This window comes from Pelodiscus sinensis, chromosome Z (genome assembly GCF_052426305.1).
Source record: "Pelodiscus sinensis isolate ZL-2025 chromosome Z, ASM5242630v1, whole genome shotgun sequence".
NCBI lineage: Eukaryota > Metazoa > Chordata > Testudines > Trionychidae > Pelodiscus > Pelodiscus sinensis.
Window position 1 is genome coordinate 3410890 of NC_143085.1, and position 17114 is coordinate 3428003.

At 45.2% G+C, this 17114-nt stretch overlaps 1 protein-coding gene across 3 annotated transcripts in view; it reads left to right on the forward strand.

Annotated features, from left to right (window-relative positions):
* The window catches only part of LOC102446145 (solute carrier family 2, facilitated glucose transporter member 11-like), a 33304-nt gene that overhangs the window by 8927 nt on the left and 7263 nt on the right, over nt 1-17114 (forward strand). For 2 of the 3 annotated variants that reach the window (XM_075897941.2, XM_089775198.1), the window contains exons 3-11: nt 790-950; nt 3465-3589; nt 3841-3970; nt 4598-4746; nt 6137-6324; nt 10632-10742; nt 12333-12434; nt 15337-15412; nt 15515-15642. In XM_075897941.2, the coding sequence (XP_075754056.2) occupies nt 790-950; nt 3465-3589; nt 3841-3970; nt 4598-4746; nt 6137-6324; nt 10632-10742; nt 12333-12434; nt 15337-15412; nt 15515-15642 (1170 nt within the window). The remainder of the gene's footprint in view (nt 1-789; nt 951-3464; nt 3590-3840; nt 3971-4597; nt 4747-6136; nt 6325-10631; nt 10743-12332; nt 12435-15336; nt 15413-15514; nt 15643-17114) is intronic. The other variant, XM_075897942.2, reaches the window with a different exon arrangement.

A 17114-nucleotide genomic window follows, 5' to 3' on the forward strand; every position in this document is an offset into this window, starting at 1 on the left:
CCAACTACTCCATTTTATCACAAGCCTCATGAGATTTGGTCTCTCTCAAAATCATAGCTCCAGAAATCAAGTGACTATAGAAAATGTTCAGCTTCCATTTTAAAAGTGTCTAGCCTTCATGCCCCAATGGCTCAAAACCAAAGCAAAAATAAAAAGACTCCCAAATTATATTCAAAATCTCATGGGTTTTAGACCAATCTTATGATGGAGGGAGGGAGCTGACTCACTACTTTTCAATGTTTGGGTTTGGGTTTGGTAAAACAGCTAGCTCACCCTCAGCTCAAGGTCTACAAAAATTCAAGTCCAATTTAGCAAATATACAAAGAGATTGGAGACAAAACCCTGAATCGTCATTACAAAAAGCATATAGCTCTAATACTTGTACTGATGCTTGAAGTCCGGGAAAGCTCCTTCCGTTGTAACAGACTGTTCTGGTTGCTGGGTCTAGCCAATTAGGAGGAGGCATGATAAACCATTCTAAGCCAGTCTATTGCATCAGAGTTTCCCACGAGATGGCTTCATTAGAAAAAAACAAAACAAAACCTCCTTGACTAGCTTATAAAGAAAATAAACTCAAGGTGCACTGAATATCTAAACTTACAAAAAGTGTAGCTCAGCTTTCGGCAAAGTACACAAATAAATTGGCCAGCTTGTTTTGACAGTAAAGGTTATTTTTAAAAGGGGTTCAAAGCTGCATGCAACCTTAGAGCGGAGCTGAGGTACAGTAAAAGAACTGTATGAAGAAAATCCATGTTTACGATTAAATAAAATCTCATTTTTCTCTCGCAGCACATTAGGAGGTTTATCAATGAAACCTGGATACAGCGATATGGCTCTCCCCTCCGTCAAGAGACTGTCATGTTGCTGTGGACCCTCATTGTGTCTGTTTATGGTATAGGAGGATTTCTAGGGAGCGCATATTGTGGCTACCTTACTACAAAATATAGAAAGTAGGTATTTCTTTCAATGGCTTGGTAATCCAGGCATGTGGGGTACAGTGTGCTAGCAAAGCACACATCCAGCTATTCTTGTTCAGTATAGCCTGACCATAAATACATGCACTAAATTGCTCTAGTTTGCTATCATAGCCACCTAGGTAACTAGTCTTTCATTCAGTGCAGGTAAACAATATGCTCATGAAGAAGTGTAGTCGCCTCTGAAGATGTTCTTACCAACTCTCCACATTGGCTAGGGCTTTGTTGGTGGAGCAACATGTGGTGCGGTTTCCGCACATCATCCTTAAAAATCACGTATCTCCAGGACAGAATGTCCGAGGAACTCAGGAACAGGAGCTATGCATATTCATTCAAACACAGGTTTCTTGGGAACTATAACATCCAATTTCCACATCTGGGCTAGCCTGAATTTAACTTTTGAGAGGTGTCGCTAAAAACACTTAAGGTTTTTAAACATGAAAGTGCTCGTTTGAAACAAAGTCTGATTTCCAATGAAATATATTCATTCTGGGGAGCATGTTGCATTAAAGAATTAGTGCCTATTCTAATGAAAACCTGAAATTGAACAGAAAAGAGACCACGCAATTGCTAGTAAGCTCCTCTATTAAAAGTCTGTTCCAAAGTAACTCCAGTAGGGATGGAGAAAAGATTCCTGATGCATCTGGTGTGTTCCCAGTGTCTTGTGTATAACACCAATAATTTCATTTGCAGAGAAATTGGCAAACAGATCTGCTGGCATGTTCCACTTAAAGATCTGCTCTTCCACGCACTGATCCAGAGGCCTCTCATGTGGGTCTCAACCATCTTAGCCTGACCACAATTGTTCTTTCCTGCCAGATAAGTGCCCCCCAAGAAGTTTCTTGTGGGACACTGCCTAATACCACATTTGAAGGCCCCCTGACACAGGAAGCAAGATCCTGCTCTGCTCCACTTGTTCATGTCAACCTTGGTAGTCTAGGTACCCAAGAACCACCTTTTAGGTACAAGGCCTCTGTATGGTCCTACTGTATAGCCACCTTGAATATTTTAAATAGAAAGGTGGGGTAAAAATATTTAAATAAATAAAAATAAACAAATACTGCATACAAGATGACATTCATCTCAAGAGCAGCTATGCGCAGCCACTGGTCTTGAAGACACTAACAACTCGGAGTAAAAAGCTACTCCAGGCAGGCTCCTTGTCACAAGTGGATCCAGAGTTATTATTTGAATCAGAGAATCTGCAAGACCTTTCCAAGAGCGCTAAACATCTCTGGACAGTAACCCAGACAGCGTGTTTCAGAGACCACTAGTCACCCAGATGCAAAAGTCTATCTGGTTCAAATCAGACACATCAGGGTCCACTGAGGGGACATGCCATGTTACTGCACCACGTAGACATGCTACTGCAGCAATCAGGCCTAAAATTTACAACACCGTCTTTACTCAAGTCTCTCTTTGGTAAATCCTTTCTGTTAGATCCCTAGGTGCCTTGGATCCTGTACTTTGACTGGAATGTCTCATAGGGTTGCTAACTAGGGTTGGATGAATTCCTGGAGGTTTCATCACGTGATACTCTATTTAACTAAAGGTTATTCTTTAATTCCTAGAGACTCTAGAACCGTGGTCCCCAACACGGTGCCCGCAGGCGCCATGGCGCCCGCAGGGGCATTTGCATGCACCCGCCAGGTGCTCGGGGCTGGCCTGGCCCCGGGCATATGGCGCACGGTGAGCGCCGGCCCCGGGTGTGCAGCACTTGGAGGGGGCACGCGGCGCTTGAGGGTGGGGGCACCGGCCCCGGGCGCGCAGCCCTTGGAGGGGGCACCGGCCCCAGGCGCGTGGCTAAGGGGGGGGCCCTGCCCCCGGGCATGCGGCTATGGGGGGGGCGCCCCCAGGCATGCGGCTATGGGGGGGGCCCTGCCCCCAGGCATGCGGCTATGGGGGGGGGCCGCCCCCGGGCACGCAAGTGTCTCCGCCCCCTGGCGCCCGGCAGGCGAACGGCCACACCCCCTGGTGCCCGACAACCTCAAAAGGTTGGGGACCACAGCTCTAGAATAATCCTGGAGGTTTGGCAACCTTAAAGTCTCATAATAAGTCACATTAGCATTCATGAGTGCTAGTGAATTCAGTGCCCCAATGGCAACCCATATGCTTGTACCTCTCTTCATACTATCTTTGATCAACCTGTGAGTACGACTCCACATGAATTCCCATCCTACAGAAATGCTGACACTCGCTACGCATTTATAAATGAACTTGCTGCCAGGATACATTCATAAAGTAAAACTTTTGGACTCTGAAAGTGAAGAGTCATTTAATTTCTCCTTCACATACCCAGCTCTGTTATTTGCATAAACCATGCCACAAAGGGACAGTAATTACTGTACAATGCCTACAGTTAACTTATTTAAGGAGTTAAGTGCTTGTATGCTGGATAAGTAACAGCAAAGACATTAATCACCTGCACAGGAGGTAAGCACTTTGTATCATTCTCTCTCTCTTTTTGTTTGTTTGGTTTTTTGTTTTCAGAAAGAAGTGTCAGATTGTCACTAACCTGATCATGCTGGTAGCTGCTCTTTTCATGGGCTTCTCTAAGATGGTCAAGTCCTTTGAGATGATTCTGATTGGACGCTTCCTATATGGCATTGGTACAGGTAATACTTCTGTATACATCAAACGGGAGTCTTTTCACTGTCCCAGTCTCCCTTCATTTCTGTAATTCCTTTAGAATTATTTTATATTACCCAACAACTATACTTTGTATGACATAGAAGACACTGACATACAACTTTTGGTCCAAGGGGCAGGGAGAGGAAATGAACAATGGGAAGATCATGTGATGAGATGGTTAACATTTTTCTCAATTTAATGGCCATCTCTTGCTCTCTCTTTCTTTCCTGTCAAGGTTTCTCGCTCACTATACATCCTCAGTATGTAGGAGAGATTTCACCCAAGAAGCTGCGTGGATTTTCAAACTCCACTGTCTCTGTTTTTCTGACACTTGGAAAAGTTTCAGGGCAGATTATTGGACTAAGGTAAAATAAAATCATATACCATTTTTTTCCATATAGCAGCAGAAGCTGGTCTAAAGGGTTTTTTTTTTTAATTAAAAAAAATATAAAATAAATGCCACCTTCTAAAATCCTCAATAAGTCCTTTCATCTTCACATTTAAATGTTTTTTGTCTTAAACCAATAGACAGCTTTGACCAATCCTGAGATTTGAATGTTAAGTCATTGGGCATAGAAAAAATACAACAAGTTAACCACAATCTGAATTTTTTCCTTTATAGCCTTGCTACTGAGCGGCTTACCTTAAAAACTTGCTGAGGTTCATTTGAAATATTTTGGTGAGGTCTAGCACATTGGATCACATCTGAGAAGAGTAGCATATTAGATAGCTACTCAGTTAAAAATTAGTATCAGAATTTCATGGACTTCCTAAAGTTCAGGTGGGACCTAATAATTATCATTAGAAAGTTTTCCAAAGTGCTGTTGAGTTTCACAAAATTTGCCAGACTGTTAACCCAGCTACCTTGCTGAAATGCATTCACCACTGCAATTGGGTCCATCTGCTGTCTCTCTTACTTATCATTCAGAGAAAGTTATTGAATACTAATGTACTGGTTTGACCATAAGTGCACTTATACATATATTCTCCAGAGAGCTTTTAGGAAATGAATCGTTGTGGCCATTGTTGTTGGCTTCTACAGGACTCACAGCACTGATTCAGCTGATTCTGCTGCCATTCTTCCCTGATTCCCCATCCTACCTTCTGATACAGAAGGATAATGAGGATGCCTTCATGAAAGGTAAAATGCTTACTTCCCTTATTTCCATAAATTGTCTAATTTGTTCGAATGTAAACCACTATAAGAAAGTCCGTGGAGGGGAAGGGGGAGCCATGTTAGTCTGTAACCTTTAAAACGAGAGGTCCTGCGGCATCTTAGGCTGTGTCTAGACTACACCTCTCTGTCGACAGAGAGATGTAGATTAGGCACGTCAAAACTGCTAATGAAGTGGGGATTTAAATATCCCACACTTCATTAGCATAAACATGGTCGCCGCTTTTTTTTGAAATGGAGCTTTTTTGAAAAAAAAAAAAAAGGGCAGTCTAGACACGGATCTGTCGAAAATACACCCTTTTTTGACAGATCCTGTAAACCTCATTTTTTGAGGAATACAGGATCTGTCAAAAAAGGGTTTATTTTCGACAGATCCGTGTCTAGACTGCCGGTTTTTTTAAAAAAAATCTGTGTTTCGAAAAAAAGCGGCAGCCATGTTTATGCTAATGAAGTACAGGATATTTAAATCCCTGCTTCATTAGAAATTTCAACATGCTTGATTTGCATCCCTCTGTCAACAGAGGATGCAGTCTAGATGTAGCCTTAGAGACTAACTGAAATTATATATATTGGATCATGAACTTTCATGGGTTTTGAGGAAGCTCATGATTCTCTCTCTATCTATATTTTTATTAGTCTCTAAGGTGCCACAGGACGACTTGTTTTCACTGCAAGAAGGGAGAGCTGACCCCTCTAAGTCTCTCACTACTTGAATAAACCTGCTCTCTCTACATGCATTTGTATTAAATACATTTTTAAAATGGTGACATTGAAGTCAACTCAGTATTAGTGTGAAATGACTTACTGTTGGCCCGGAAGCCAAAACTCTTCTAGTTATCTATTGGACAAGTGCCATCTGGGCAAGAAGACTAGACGTCATTGGCATATTGCGCTCACAACATACACCAAATCATGACGTGGTGAAATTGTTCTTCCTGGCCTCTGAGGCTAGGACAAGAAGCAATGGGCTTAAACTGCAGCAAGGGAGGTTTAGGTTGGACATTAGGAAAAAGTTCCTAACTGTCAGGGTAGTGAAGCACTGGAATAAATTGCCCAGGGACGTTGTGGAATCCCCATCTCTGGAGATATTTAAGAACAGGTTAAATGTCTATCAGGGATGGTCTAGACAGTATTTGGTCCTGCAATGAGGGCAGGGACTGGACTCGATGACATCTCGAGGTCCCTTCCAGTTCTAGTGTTCTATGATTCTATGATTCTATTAAAACAACTCTATGCACAGGCAACTAATTAAGTCTCTGTGATTCAGACAGATTTAAAGGATTTGTTAATAAACCATGATGGAAATGAGCCAGTAGATTAAAACTATATATATATAAATATTTTTTCTTCTGCATAGCCATTAAGCAGCTCTGGGGTGACAGAGATCATCAAGCGGAGATTGATGACATCCTGAAGGAAAAGGCTGCAATTAAAAGCACTAAAAGCTTGCGAGTCCTGGAAGTATTTAAAGATCAGTCCTTGCGCTGGCAACTGTACGTGCTGGTCATCGTCATGACCACCTTGCAGCTTAGTGGCGTCAATGCAGTTGAGTGTTTCCCCTGTGTAAAAACTCGGCGTCGTTGCAAGGCAGCATAGAAGATGGCTAGCTATTTGTTACACTGTTATAGTCCGTGACACATGTTATGCAGGATGTCAGTCTAGGTGATCATCACATAATCCCTTCTGGCCTTAAAATCTAAGAATCTTGTCCCTTTTCTTCCTGGACAATGTGTCTCTGGTGGTTGCCTTTATAACTCTGCTCTGACTTTTCTAGTATGGAATCCTGAACGCATTAGAGAGTCTGCCAGTACAGATGATACCTTCCCTAAATGTCTCTGGTGCTAGTTCTTCCAAAGAGCCAGCATGGGCCTCTCTCTGACATAAGGGAACCTTCCCAGAATTACTACAAGCAGCATGACTGGGAGCACATATTCAATGCCCAGTTCTAGGGTCAGTGTCTACCAAAAGAGGAGATGGACAGAAACACACCAGTTCTGCATCACACTCTGGCTGTGTCTAGACTGTATTCCTTTTCCATAAAAGGGATGGAAATTAGACATATCGCAATTGCAAATGAAGCAGGGATTTAAATCCCCCCCGCTTCATTAGCATAAAAATGGCTGCTGCTTTTTTACAACTCGGAGCTTTGCCGGAAAAAAGCGCCTGTCTAGATGCAGATCTTTTGGAAAATAAAGCCTTTATAAAGGGATAAGGGATCTTTCGGAAAAGGCTTTATTTTTCCAAAAGATCCGTGTCTAGACTGGCGCTTTTTTCCGGCAAAGCTCCGAGCCGGAAAAAAGCGGCAGCCATTTTTATGCTAATGAAGTGGGGGGGGGGTTTAAATCCCCGCTTAATTTGCAATTGCGATATGTCTAGTTTGCATCCCTTTTATGAAAAAGGGATGCAGTCTAGACACAGCCTCTGAGTATGTCTAGACTGCATACCTCTGTCGGCAGAAGGATGCAGATTAGGCAGGTCGACATTGCAAATGAGGCAGGGATTTATATATCCCATGCCTAATTTGCATAAAAATGGCTGCCGTGTTTTGCCGACTCAGCACTTTGTCGGCAAAAAGCAGCAGACTAGAGGGGGATCTGTGGAGAAAGAAAGCCTTTTTCAACAGATCCTATAAACCTCCATGCGGGAGGCATAAGGGATCTGTTGAAAAAGGCTTTCTTTTTCAACAGATCCCCCTCGATACTGCCACTTTTTGCTGACAAAGTGCTGAGCTGGCAAAATGTAGATCTGGCACCCCAATCTCCTGCCCCACATCACAATCTCCTCCTACCTTAGGGCACATCCCAAACCCCTACACTCCAGTCCCCTGCTCTAGGTCACAACTGCCTGCTTCATCCCAACTCCCTCGCAGACTCCAGTCTCCCTCCTGCACCCCAGTCCCTTACCCCAAGCTCCCCTCTGCATCCAGCCTCCATCTCAGACCCCGCACCTCCCCCATTGATATCCTGGAAAAGTGTGGCCCTCAACCACTTTCCAAAATCTTGGAGTGGCCCCTATCAAAAAATATTGCCCCCTCTGATGTAAGAGTATATATAATTAATGGAACAAAATACAGGACTATGTAGCACTTTAAAGACTAACAAGATAAATAACAAGGTAATAAAGTGATAGGGAATAGCCAGAATGGGTTTGTGAAGAACAAGTCATGCCAAACTAATCTGATAGCCTTCTTTGATAGGATAACGAGCCTTGTGGATAAGGGAGAAGCGGTGAATGTCATATACCTAGACTTTAGTAAGGCATTTGATACGGTTTCGCATGATATTCTTATTGATAAACTAGGCAAATATACCTTAGATAGGGCCACGATAAGGTGGGTGCATAATTGGCTGGATAACCGTGGTCAGAGAGTTGTTGTTAACTGTACTAAATCCTGCTGGAAAGGGATAACAAGTGGAGTTCCACAAGGATCTGTTTTGGGACCCGTACTGTTCAATATCTTCATCAATGATGTAGATATTGGGATAGAGAGTACGCTTATTAAGTTTGCAGATGATACCAAACTGGGTGGGGTTGCAACTTCTTTGGAGAATAGGGACATAATTCAAAATGACCTTAGCAAGTTAGAGAAATGGTCAGAGGTAAACAGGATGAGGTTTAATAAAGAGAAATGCAAAGTGCTCCACTTAGGAAGGAACAATCAGTTCCATACATACAAGATGGGAAGCGACTGTCTAGGAAGGAGCATGGCGGAAAGGGATCTAGGGGTCATAGTGGACCACAAGTTGAATATGAGTCAACAGTGTGATGCTGTTGCAAAAAAAGCAAATATGATTCTAGGTTGTATCAACAGGTGTGTTGTAAGCAAAACTCGTGAAGTCATTCTGCCGCTCTACTCTGCACTAGTTAGGCCTCAGCTGGAGTACTGGGTCCAGTTCTGGGCGCCACATTTCAAGAAAGATGTGGAGAAATTGGAAAGGGTACAGAGAAGAGCGACAAGAATGATTAAAGGTCTGGAGAACATGACCTATGAAGCCAGGCTTCATGAACTGGGCTTGTTTAGTTTGGAAAAAAGAAGATTAAGGGGGGACATGATGGCGGTTTTCAAATATCTAAAAGGGTGTCACAAGGAGGAAGGAGAAAATTTGTTCCTCTTGGTTTCTGAGGACAGGACAAGGAGTAATGGGCTTAAAGTGCAGCAAGGGAGGTTTAGATGGGACATTAGGAAAAAATCCCTAACTGTCAGGGTGGTCAAATATTGGAATAAATTGCCAAGGGAGGTGGTGGAATCTCCCTCTCTGGAGATATTTAAGAACAGGTTAGATAGACATCTGTCAGGGATGGTGTAGACGGAGCTTGGTCCTGCCTTGAGGGCGGGGGGCTGGACTCGATGACCTCTCGAGGTCCCTTCCAGTCCTATGATTCTATGATTCTATGGTTTATTAGGTGATGAGCTTTCGTGGGCCAGACCCAATTCCTCAGATCAAACAGTGGAAGAAAATTGTCACAACCATATATACAAAAGGATACAATCAAAAAAATGAACACATATGAAAAGGACAAATCAAATTTCAGAACAGAAAGGGGATGCGGAGGAGGAAGGTAAATGTCTGTGAGCTAATGGTATTAGAGGTGATAATTGGGGAAGCTATCTTTGTAATGGGTAAGATTGTAATGAGTAAGATAGCTAGAGTCTATTTTACCCATTACAAAGATAGCTTCCTCTTATTTTCTGGAAAGTCCCTGTGTGCTGCAATCCAGCCTCACAGACTACAATTCCCATGAGCCATTGGGGGAAACAGGAAGGAAGTGACTCTTGTGTGGGAGATCAGGGGCTCTCCACATGTGGGACTCTACCCTTGGATTGTGGAAGAGAAGGGAAGCCAGGCTGCTGTGGAGGAGTCTGATCCAGTCCCGGGGCTGTTGGAGTGCAGCTGCAGACGGGACTGGAGGCCTTTGGAGCTGGGATCTAGCAGGCTGCTTCTGATAGGCACAGCATGAGGCTGTAAGCGATTGGGCCGTTTTGGGAAAGTGGTGCCTGGGACAGAGCTGCTGCCTAGCTTGGACCCTCATACACACTGCCGACCGAGAACCTCCACCACAGCTGCAGCTCCTCAAGCCCACGCAAGCCAGAGTGTGGGACTCTGAGTCCAGGGGTGCGCACACTCTGGGGTGGCAGTGCAAAAGCTAGATATATATGCACTTATTGTTGTGCACTTTGTCAATGCTGTTCATTGCTAATCTGTTAAACCCTGTTTATTTAAGTTAAGTAAAGAATGTTTATCTTAATGTAGTCTATTAGATGTATATGATTTGTAGTTGTTGTTCAGGAATTAGATCCAGATTTATGTTGGATGAGTATGTTCCTGGAGGCTCTCAAGGCACACCAGTGTGTGTACAAGGCCAGCCAGATCGAGGCACCGCCATTTTACATTCATTACGAGCAAGGGACTGCAGTAAGGGGGTGGCTAGGGCTTTCCCCAACTAAACACCATTGCCACTGGGATGCTCAGGATCTCCCTTTGGGTTAAAACCATCAGGCGCCCAGGCACACCCGTGAGTGTGACCTGCTCCCGAGTAGCCCGGGGTGGAAAAAGGGGGTTACATGAGTTACCAGTGTGCAAACCTAGAAAGCTGTGGTTAGAAAGACAGGAATGGATAGAGACAGAACTTCACTTATACAAGGAGCTTGTGATTCGTTATCACACATATAGCGAGCCCTAAGTGGCACCAAAATGAACATACCAGTGAACTGAATGAGTGGATGCAACCTACCCATCAGTAAATTTGCATTGTATTAGAATATTTTTTGTCTGATCTCTGGTTCACACAAAGAATTTCACAGCAGGCCTCCAACATGACTGTTCACACTATCTTCTCTCTGCATGTTTCAGATCTATTTCTACTCTTTTGAAGTGTTCCGTACTGCCAGGTTTGAAGAAGATCTTATCCCCTACTTAGCAGTAGGAGTTGGCGTGTGTGAATGCCTTTCAGCTGTATTGTGCGTAAGTCTCACTAAACTTTGTAGGAAGAGAGGGATGTGTTCAGAAATAGCAAAAAAAATTAATGTGTGGCTTTGGCAGAAGGGAGCTAATCACTTAGCTGTAAACTAACCAAGAAATTTCCTCCTACCTATAAGCCACATGAAGCTGCGAAAGGCCCTTCCCTCCCATTAACTTTGTCCTCATTTTACTCTGTGAAATAAGTTTCACCTCATGCTTTAACCAAGCATGGCTTTGTACAGATTACTGCTTTGTGAATAGACAGGAACAGACAGGAAGAGAAAAAGGCACAGGTCCAATGGCCCCTACAAGGGCAAAATAGTGGATTACGTGAAGCCCTGTGAAATTTTGAATTGATTTAGGATTGTGCAGTTTGGCCATGGGCGGCCCGTCCATATAGGCAAACTAGGCGGTCACCTAGGGCACCAAGTTAAATGGGGTGCCAAATGGTGGCGCAATATCGTTTGAGGGGGTTAGAAGTGAGGGCGCGCCAGTTGCTGGCAGCTAGTCTAGGGCCGCCCTTGAGTTTGGCACAGATCTGCATGTAACAAAGGAATTTATGTCATTTGCCAAGAAGCTGATGCATGTCTAATCACTGCCATTGTGGGTCAAAAGATGTTATTGCCTGCAGGGAATGGCTATCAATTGGCTGGACACTTTCCTTATTCAGATCAGGGAAAGTTAATAGTTCCTACCATGGAGGAGACTAAAGTCCGTGAACTCTTTTATCCCCTCAATGTTTAAGGAGTTGCAGTGGTAGCTCCAGCATATATAAGCCTTTCAAAAATATGTGCTTTGAGCCTTATTTTCTGTGATAAGTCTCAGGTTTGAACTACCTATGTGTTGACTTATGATCTTTTCTCATGACACAAGATAATACAATAATCATTCCTGTAAATAGGGTAGATATATATAGCTCATGTTGGCACATACAGCACTCTTGGCTAAAAACAGATTATCTCTAGATATCCAGGGATCAAGACTGACACACAGAAATTAAAGTAAAATATACCTCTTCCCCATGGTTTTAAAGAGGAAATATTAAAATGGGAAAATATTTCTGAATAAGTCAATAGGAGATGCTGAAGCAGAATCAGTCCAACCATACTGCATAAATCAGTCTTTCTGGTCTAAAGGCATACTCCCCAGTACAAGGGATGAACTGAAACGTCCATAAAATTCATCAGATATTTAGAGAGTCTCTCAGGGTATGTCTACACTACCCCGCTAGTTCGAACTAGCGGGGTAATGTATGCATACCGAACTTGCTAATGAAGCCCGGGATTTGAATTTCCCGGGCTTCATTAGCATAAAGCCGGCGCCACCATTTTTAAAAGCCGGCTAGTGCGAACCCCGTGCCGCGCGGCTACACGCGGCACGGACTAGATAGTTCGAACTACGTAGGCATTCCGAACTATCTGTACTCCTCGCAAGTTCGGTATGCATACATTACCCCGCTAGTTCGAACTAGCGGGGTAGTGTAGACATACCCTCAGTTACTCACTGAGAAAAATGTTAGCAGAATGGGATGTCATCTGTTCATTTGAAGCCGGAGTTAGCCACATTTGTGCTGGTGTGTTTTCTGGTTTCCAGAGCTGCCTTATCGAGCGGTTTGGCAGGAGAATGCTGTTGTGCGGAGGATACGTTCTCATGATTTTTGTGTTAGCACTCCTCACAATGACTCTCTCACTGCAGGTAAGGAGATTTCCTAATACTTGAAATTGGGTGGGGGGGGTGTTCAAATAAAAGGGGAGGCACTGGCGACATGCAAGGAGAGTCTGAGGGGCCACGGGGCTCCCTGCAATGTCAATGGTGGGAGGGATAAGGGGCCAAAGCCTCAGGGTGGCTGGGGGGATGCGTGGGGGGACGTGGCACACAAAGCAGGAGTCAGGCCTCCTCACATTCACCAACGGCCGCAGGGCAATCCGGCTCCACTCCCCAGCGTATCACCCGGGGGAAGGGATGGGACTGCCCCCCACACTCACCAGCAGGAAGTGGGGCCATGCAGCCAGCAGCTGGGAAGCAGAATCATGTTGTTCTGTGTCCCCACTGCTGCTGGTGAGTGTGAAGGGGGGTGGACCCCTGCTGCAGGCACCAGCCCCCCCTTCACTGGCCCCATTGCTGGGGGAGGGAGCTAGAAGGAAGAGATGGGGTGGAGCAGCAGCAGGGCAAGGGCAGAAAGAGCAGGGGAGGGGTGGGGCCAAGAGTAGAAGGGGGATTGTCCTGACCCTCCCCCAGGTAGCATGGGAAGGAGTCATGTGGGGGAGGTCACATGGCTGGTGCTCCGCTGTGTGCACATTTTTTCCAGAAAAACGGCTCTTGCGCAAGAGGGGGGGGGTTTGCGCAAAAACGGAACCTCATTAATTATGCAAATGAGGCCTGGCGATATGCCACGCTTTGCCTCATTTGCATATGTTTTTGCAGAAAAGGCTGTAGTTTAGACATAGCCTAGCTGTTTACTGAGTGTGAGCGAGCAGACCCAATGCCACTTTTAACGTTCCCACAGGGCTGAGAGCCGAGGTCATGTTATTTATCCCATAGTCGGCTCCCAGCTAGCCAGCCTAGGGAGTTGTGGCCGACAAAGGACATCTGATAGAGAACCCCTGGCGTTTGCACTTGCAGGGTACCAGGCTGTGTACAGCTAGGATGGAAACTTCCTTCCTGGCTCTCTGAGGCCTGCCAGTGTGTCATATGACAGTCAGTATTTGCAATCTGGCAATATTGATCAGTCTGGCTCCTCCACTTATATAAATCCATGGTATGCCCACATCTTGAATACTAGGTGCAGTTCTGGTCACCCCATCTCAAAAAAGATCTATTGGAATTGGGAAAGGTACTGAGAAAGGCAACTAAAATGATTAAGGGTGTGGAACAGATTCCATGTGAGGAGAGATTAAAAAGACTAGGGCTTTTCAGATTGGAAAGGAGACATCTATGAGAGGATATGATAGAGGCCTATAAAATCTTGACTGGTGTAGAAAAAAAATAATAAGGGGAGTTTTATTTACCTCTTCACTTAACACAAGAACTAGGGGGTCACATAATGAAATTAATAAACAGAAAGTTTAAAAACAAACAAAACAAAAGCAAGTATTTCTTCACACAGTGCACAGTCAACCTGTGGAACTCCTTGCCAGAGGATGTTTTGAACACTTTAACAGGGCTCAAAAAAGGACTAGATAAATTCATGGAGGTTAGGTCCATCAACAATTATTAGCCAGGATGGAAGGGAGGTAACACCCTTGCTCTGGGTGCACTAGACAAAAGGGGGTGGATCACCAGAGGATACTCTATTCTGTTCATTTCCTCTGAAGCACCTGGAGTAGCCACTTTCGGAAGACAGGATAGATAGACCATTGGTCTGAGCCAATATGGCCATTCTTATTTAAAAATGAATTACAATAAAAAAGTTTAGTACAGAAATTCTCCAAGACAGTGATCTCTCAAGATAGCAGTGATGTGAAAGAACACCCCTAATAAATAAATGCATTTTAAAAATCTTCGTCTACTAGGAAACATATTTATGTAAGTTTCCCAGCCACTAATCTAGCATTCAGGAGAGGTCACTAAAACGTACTGCAACCAACAAATGCTCTGGCTCCTGTTGCTTGTTGTGCCACCATTCAAAGTAAGAATAAGAGCCTCCGGAAAAGGGCACTTTTTCCGGAGGATTGGGGCCAGTCTAGACGCTCTTTTCCAGCTTTTTTAAAAGCCGGAAAAAAGCGGCGGACATTTTTATTTAAATGCCGCGGGGGATATTTAAATCCCCCACGGATTTCCCTACGACGACTAGTGAAATTTACATGCCCCTTCCGGAAGAGGGGCCAGTGTAGACGTAGCCATTATGTTTTCTCAGGTACAAATATTGTCTCCTCTATTGTACAGTCTTTCAGAGTGTGTATTATTGTTTCAATTTCAATTCACATTTCCATGCTACGACTAAATGCACAACACTGCATGTAAGCGGGGAGGCTGTTGGGGGCAATTATGGGAGGTGTACACCCCCACAGGGGGTGACTAGGGAAATCCCTGCTTTTCAGTATCAGCTCCCATTTCTGATCTTTCCTCCCAGGCAGGGACTTTTCACAACAAAATAACCACCAAAGTGAACGTCAGTCACCATGGTAGAAAGCAGGGACCAGGGCCGGGTTTCCAATTAGGGAAGCAAGGATGGTGGGGATCCAGGGGTATCAAAAAGTGCAGAGCTGCACCCAAGTAAGGAGGCTGCTGAAGGCACTGGGAGCGTCTCGGCTCCTTTCCAAACTTGGCTGCCCAGTCGACTCTGTTCCTTGCCAGGGAAGGGCTTGGCAAGGAACCCCTTTACTTGCACAGACAGAGCGGGAGCACAGCTGCCAAGCTGGTCTGTGAGAGGGATGGAAGATACCCAGGGATCGCTCGCCATGGGGAGAGGTACACTGCCCCACTTGCATCTCACCTGGACTGGGGGTGCTGTACCCAGACCGGGCTAGAGAGCCATGCAAAGTGGAAGGGGGCGGGTGCTAAAGATGCAGTGTCTAGGGGTGCGCACGGTGTAAAGGCAGCCCTAGAAGGGAGCGTGCTGTTCAAGAGTCTGCTCTCACTTTTCCTTTTTCACTAGCATCGGTTCTTCTGGATGCATTACTTCAGCGTCACGCTGATCTTCCTGTTTGTTATCTGCTATGGAATTGGACCCTGTGAGTACATCCATTTTAGAGAATGGTGGGGTGCATCAGAATGGATGGGTTCTTTGCAGCAGCCAAAGAATTAAAATAACGAAAGAAACATCTCTTCTCCAGCTGGCGCCACGGTAGCCATAATAACAGAAATCTTCAGCCAGTCATTCAGACCATCATCTTTTCTCATTAATGGATGCATCAGCTGGATGTGGCTTTTTGTCCTTGGAATGATTTTTCCTTACATTGTGGTAAGTGACTCTCTGAACCATAAACCTCATGACGCCATCTGGCTGAGGGCACAGGAGTACACTAGTCAAAAGACTATCCAATAAGCAAATGCTTATTGGACAGTCGACTAGTCTTTAACATCCTTAGTTCAGTCCCCTATGCTGAGGCAAAACTAAGTATTAGCTAAACCACCCCACAGACGTGTGTTTCAAAGAGCCTGTTACAAAGGTTTCACACCACTCCAGAGGCACTCAGAAACCTCGAAAAGACTGCTGAGCTACATTGAGGGGAATATGGGCCATGTAGTGGCCTGTTTCTCAAGGAAGTGGATGAAGAGTAAAGGGACACACGAGTCGGTAGATTTGATCACTCAAGGGCAGAGGGGCTCAAACCGTGCGGAAGGCCTCCCAAAGGGAGGTAGAGGAATGCGTCCAGGGAGGCGTGAGCTGTGGAGTTGTTGTTTTTTTAAAAAGCTCTGTAGTAAAGGTGACAGGGGCTTGTGTGAAAGGGCCATGCACACCTGGCTGGGGGGGATGAGATAAGGGGGAGAGTAGGAGTCACATCACTCAGGCTCTCCTTCTTCACCTCACCAGGAGGTGCCAGGGCTCCAGCTGTTGGCACCAGGTACCAGGGCTCCAGCCCAGGGTGGCAGCAGCAGCACAAAAGTAAGAGTAGCCATGTTTTGAAATGTGATATTGACAAATCACATTGCCACCCCACTGTGCTGCTGCTGTCCTGCCTTCAGAACAGGGCACCCGGCCATCAGCCTGTTCCCCACTCTCTCTCCAGAGCTGGGCGTACGTGGGCAGGGAGGGGAGGTGTGCATGACTGGAGCCACAAGGGAAGTGGGGCTCACTCAAATAAGTCTGAGAAGCGTTGCAGTGGAGCAGTTCTGTGAGGTCCGCTCTGAGGAAGGGCAGGCCATGGCCAGGGAGAAAAACTCCAGTATTAGTGAAAACAGCTGCAGAAGTAGGGAAGTCGTAAATATGAGTGAGACTATTCAAGGTGCACAAAGGGAGGGGCAAAAATTTGGCACAAAAGGGGATTCCCAGCTTTTCCTTGGAAACAGGGAGAGAGCTGAGGGAACTAAGTCCACACCACCCATGAAATCAGCCTCCTTCTAGTAACCTTAATAATTGGGCTGCACCCCAAGGAAACATTATTTATGTGGGTCCTTTGACCACATGGAAAGGCAATGCTCTAAGTATGGGGGATCCCAATTCACTCCCTGATGTGTTCAGGCTAATGCAGTCAGCCAGGAGTCAGAGACTTCTGTGGTGGCAGAGGGAGAGCTGGTTAACTTGTCGGGTCTGACCTCCTGAAAGGTGGATTAGTTTACAATTTTGGCCACACAGAAATGTTGATGTGTGACGGACGTGGCAAGACATTGGTGCTTGGATTTCCCTGGTCAGGAGGGATGTGATGCAGGAGGGTAAAAGGACTAGCTTTAGGACAATTTAAAACCACCGTGGCCTGATCAAATCGGAATGGG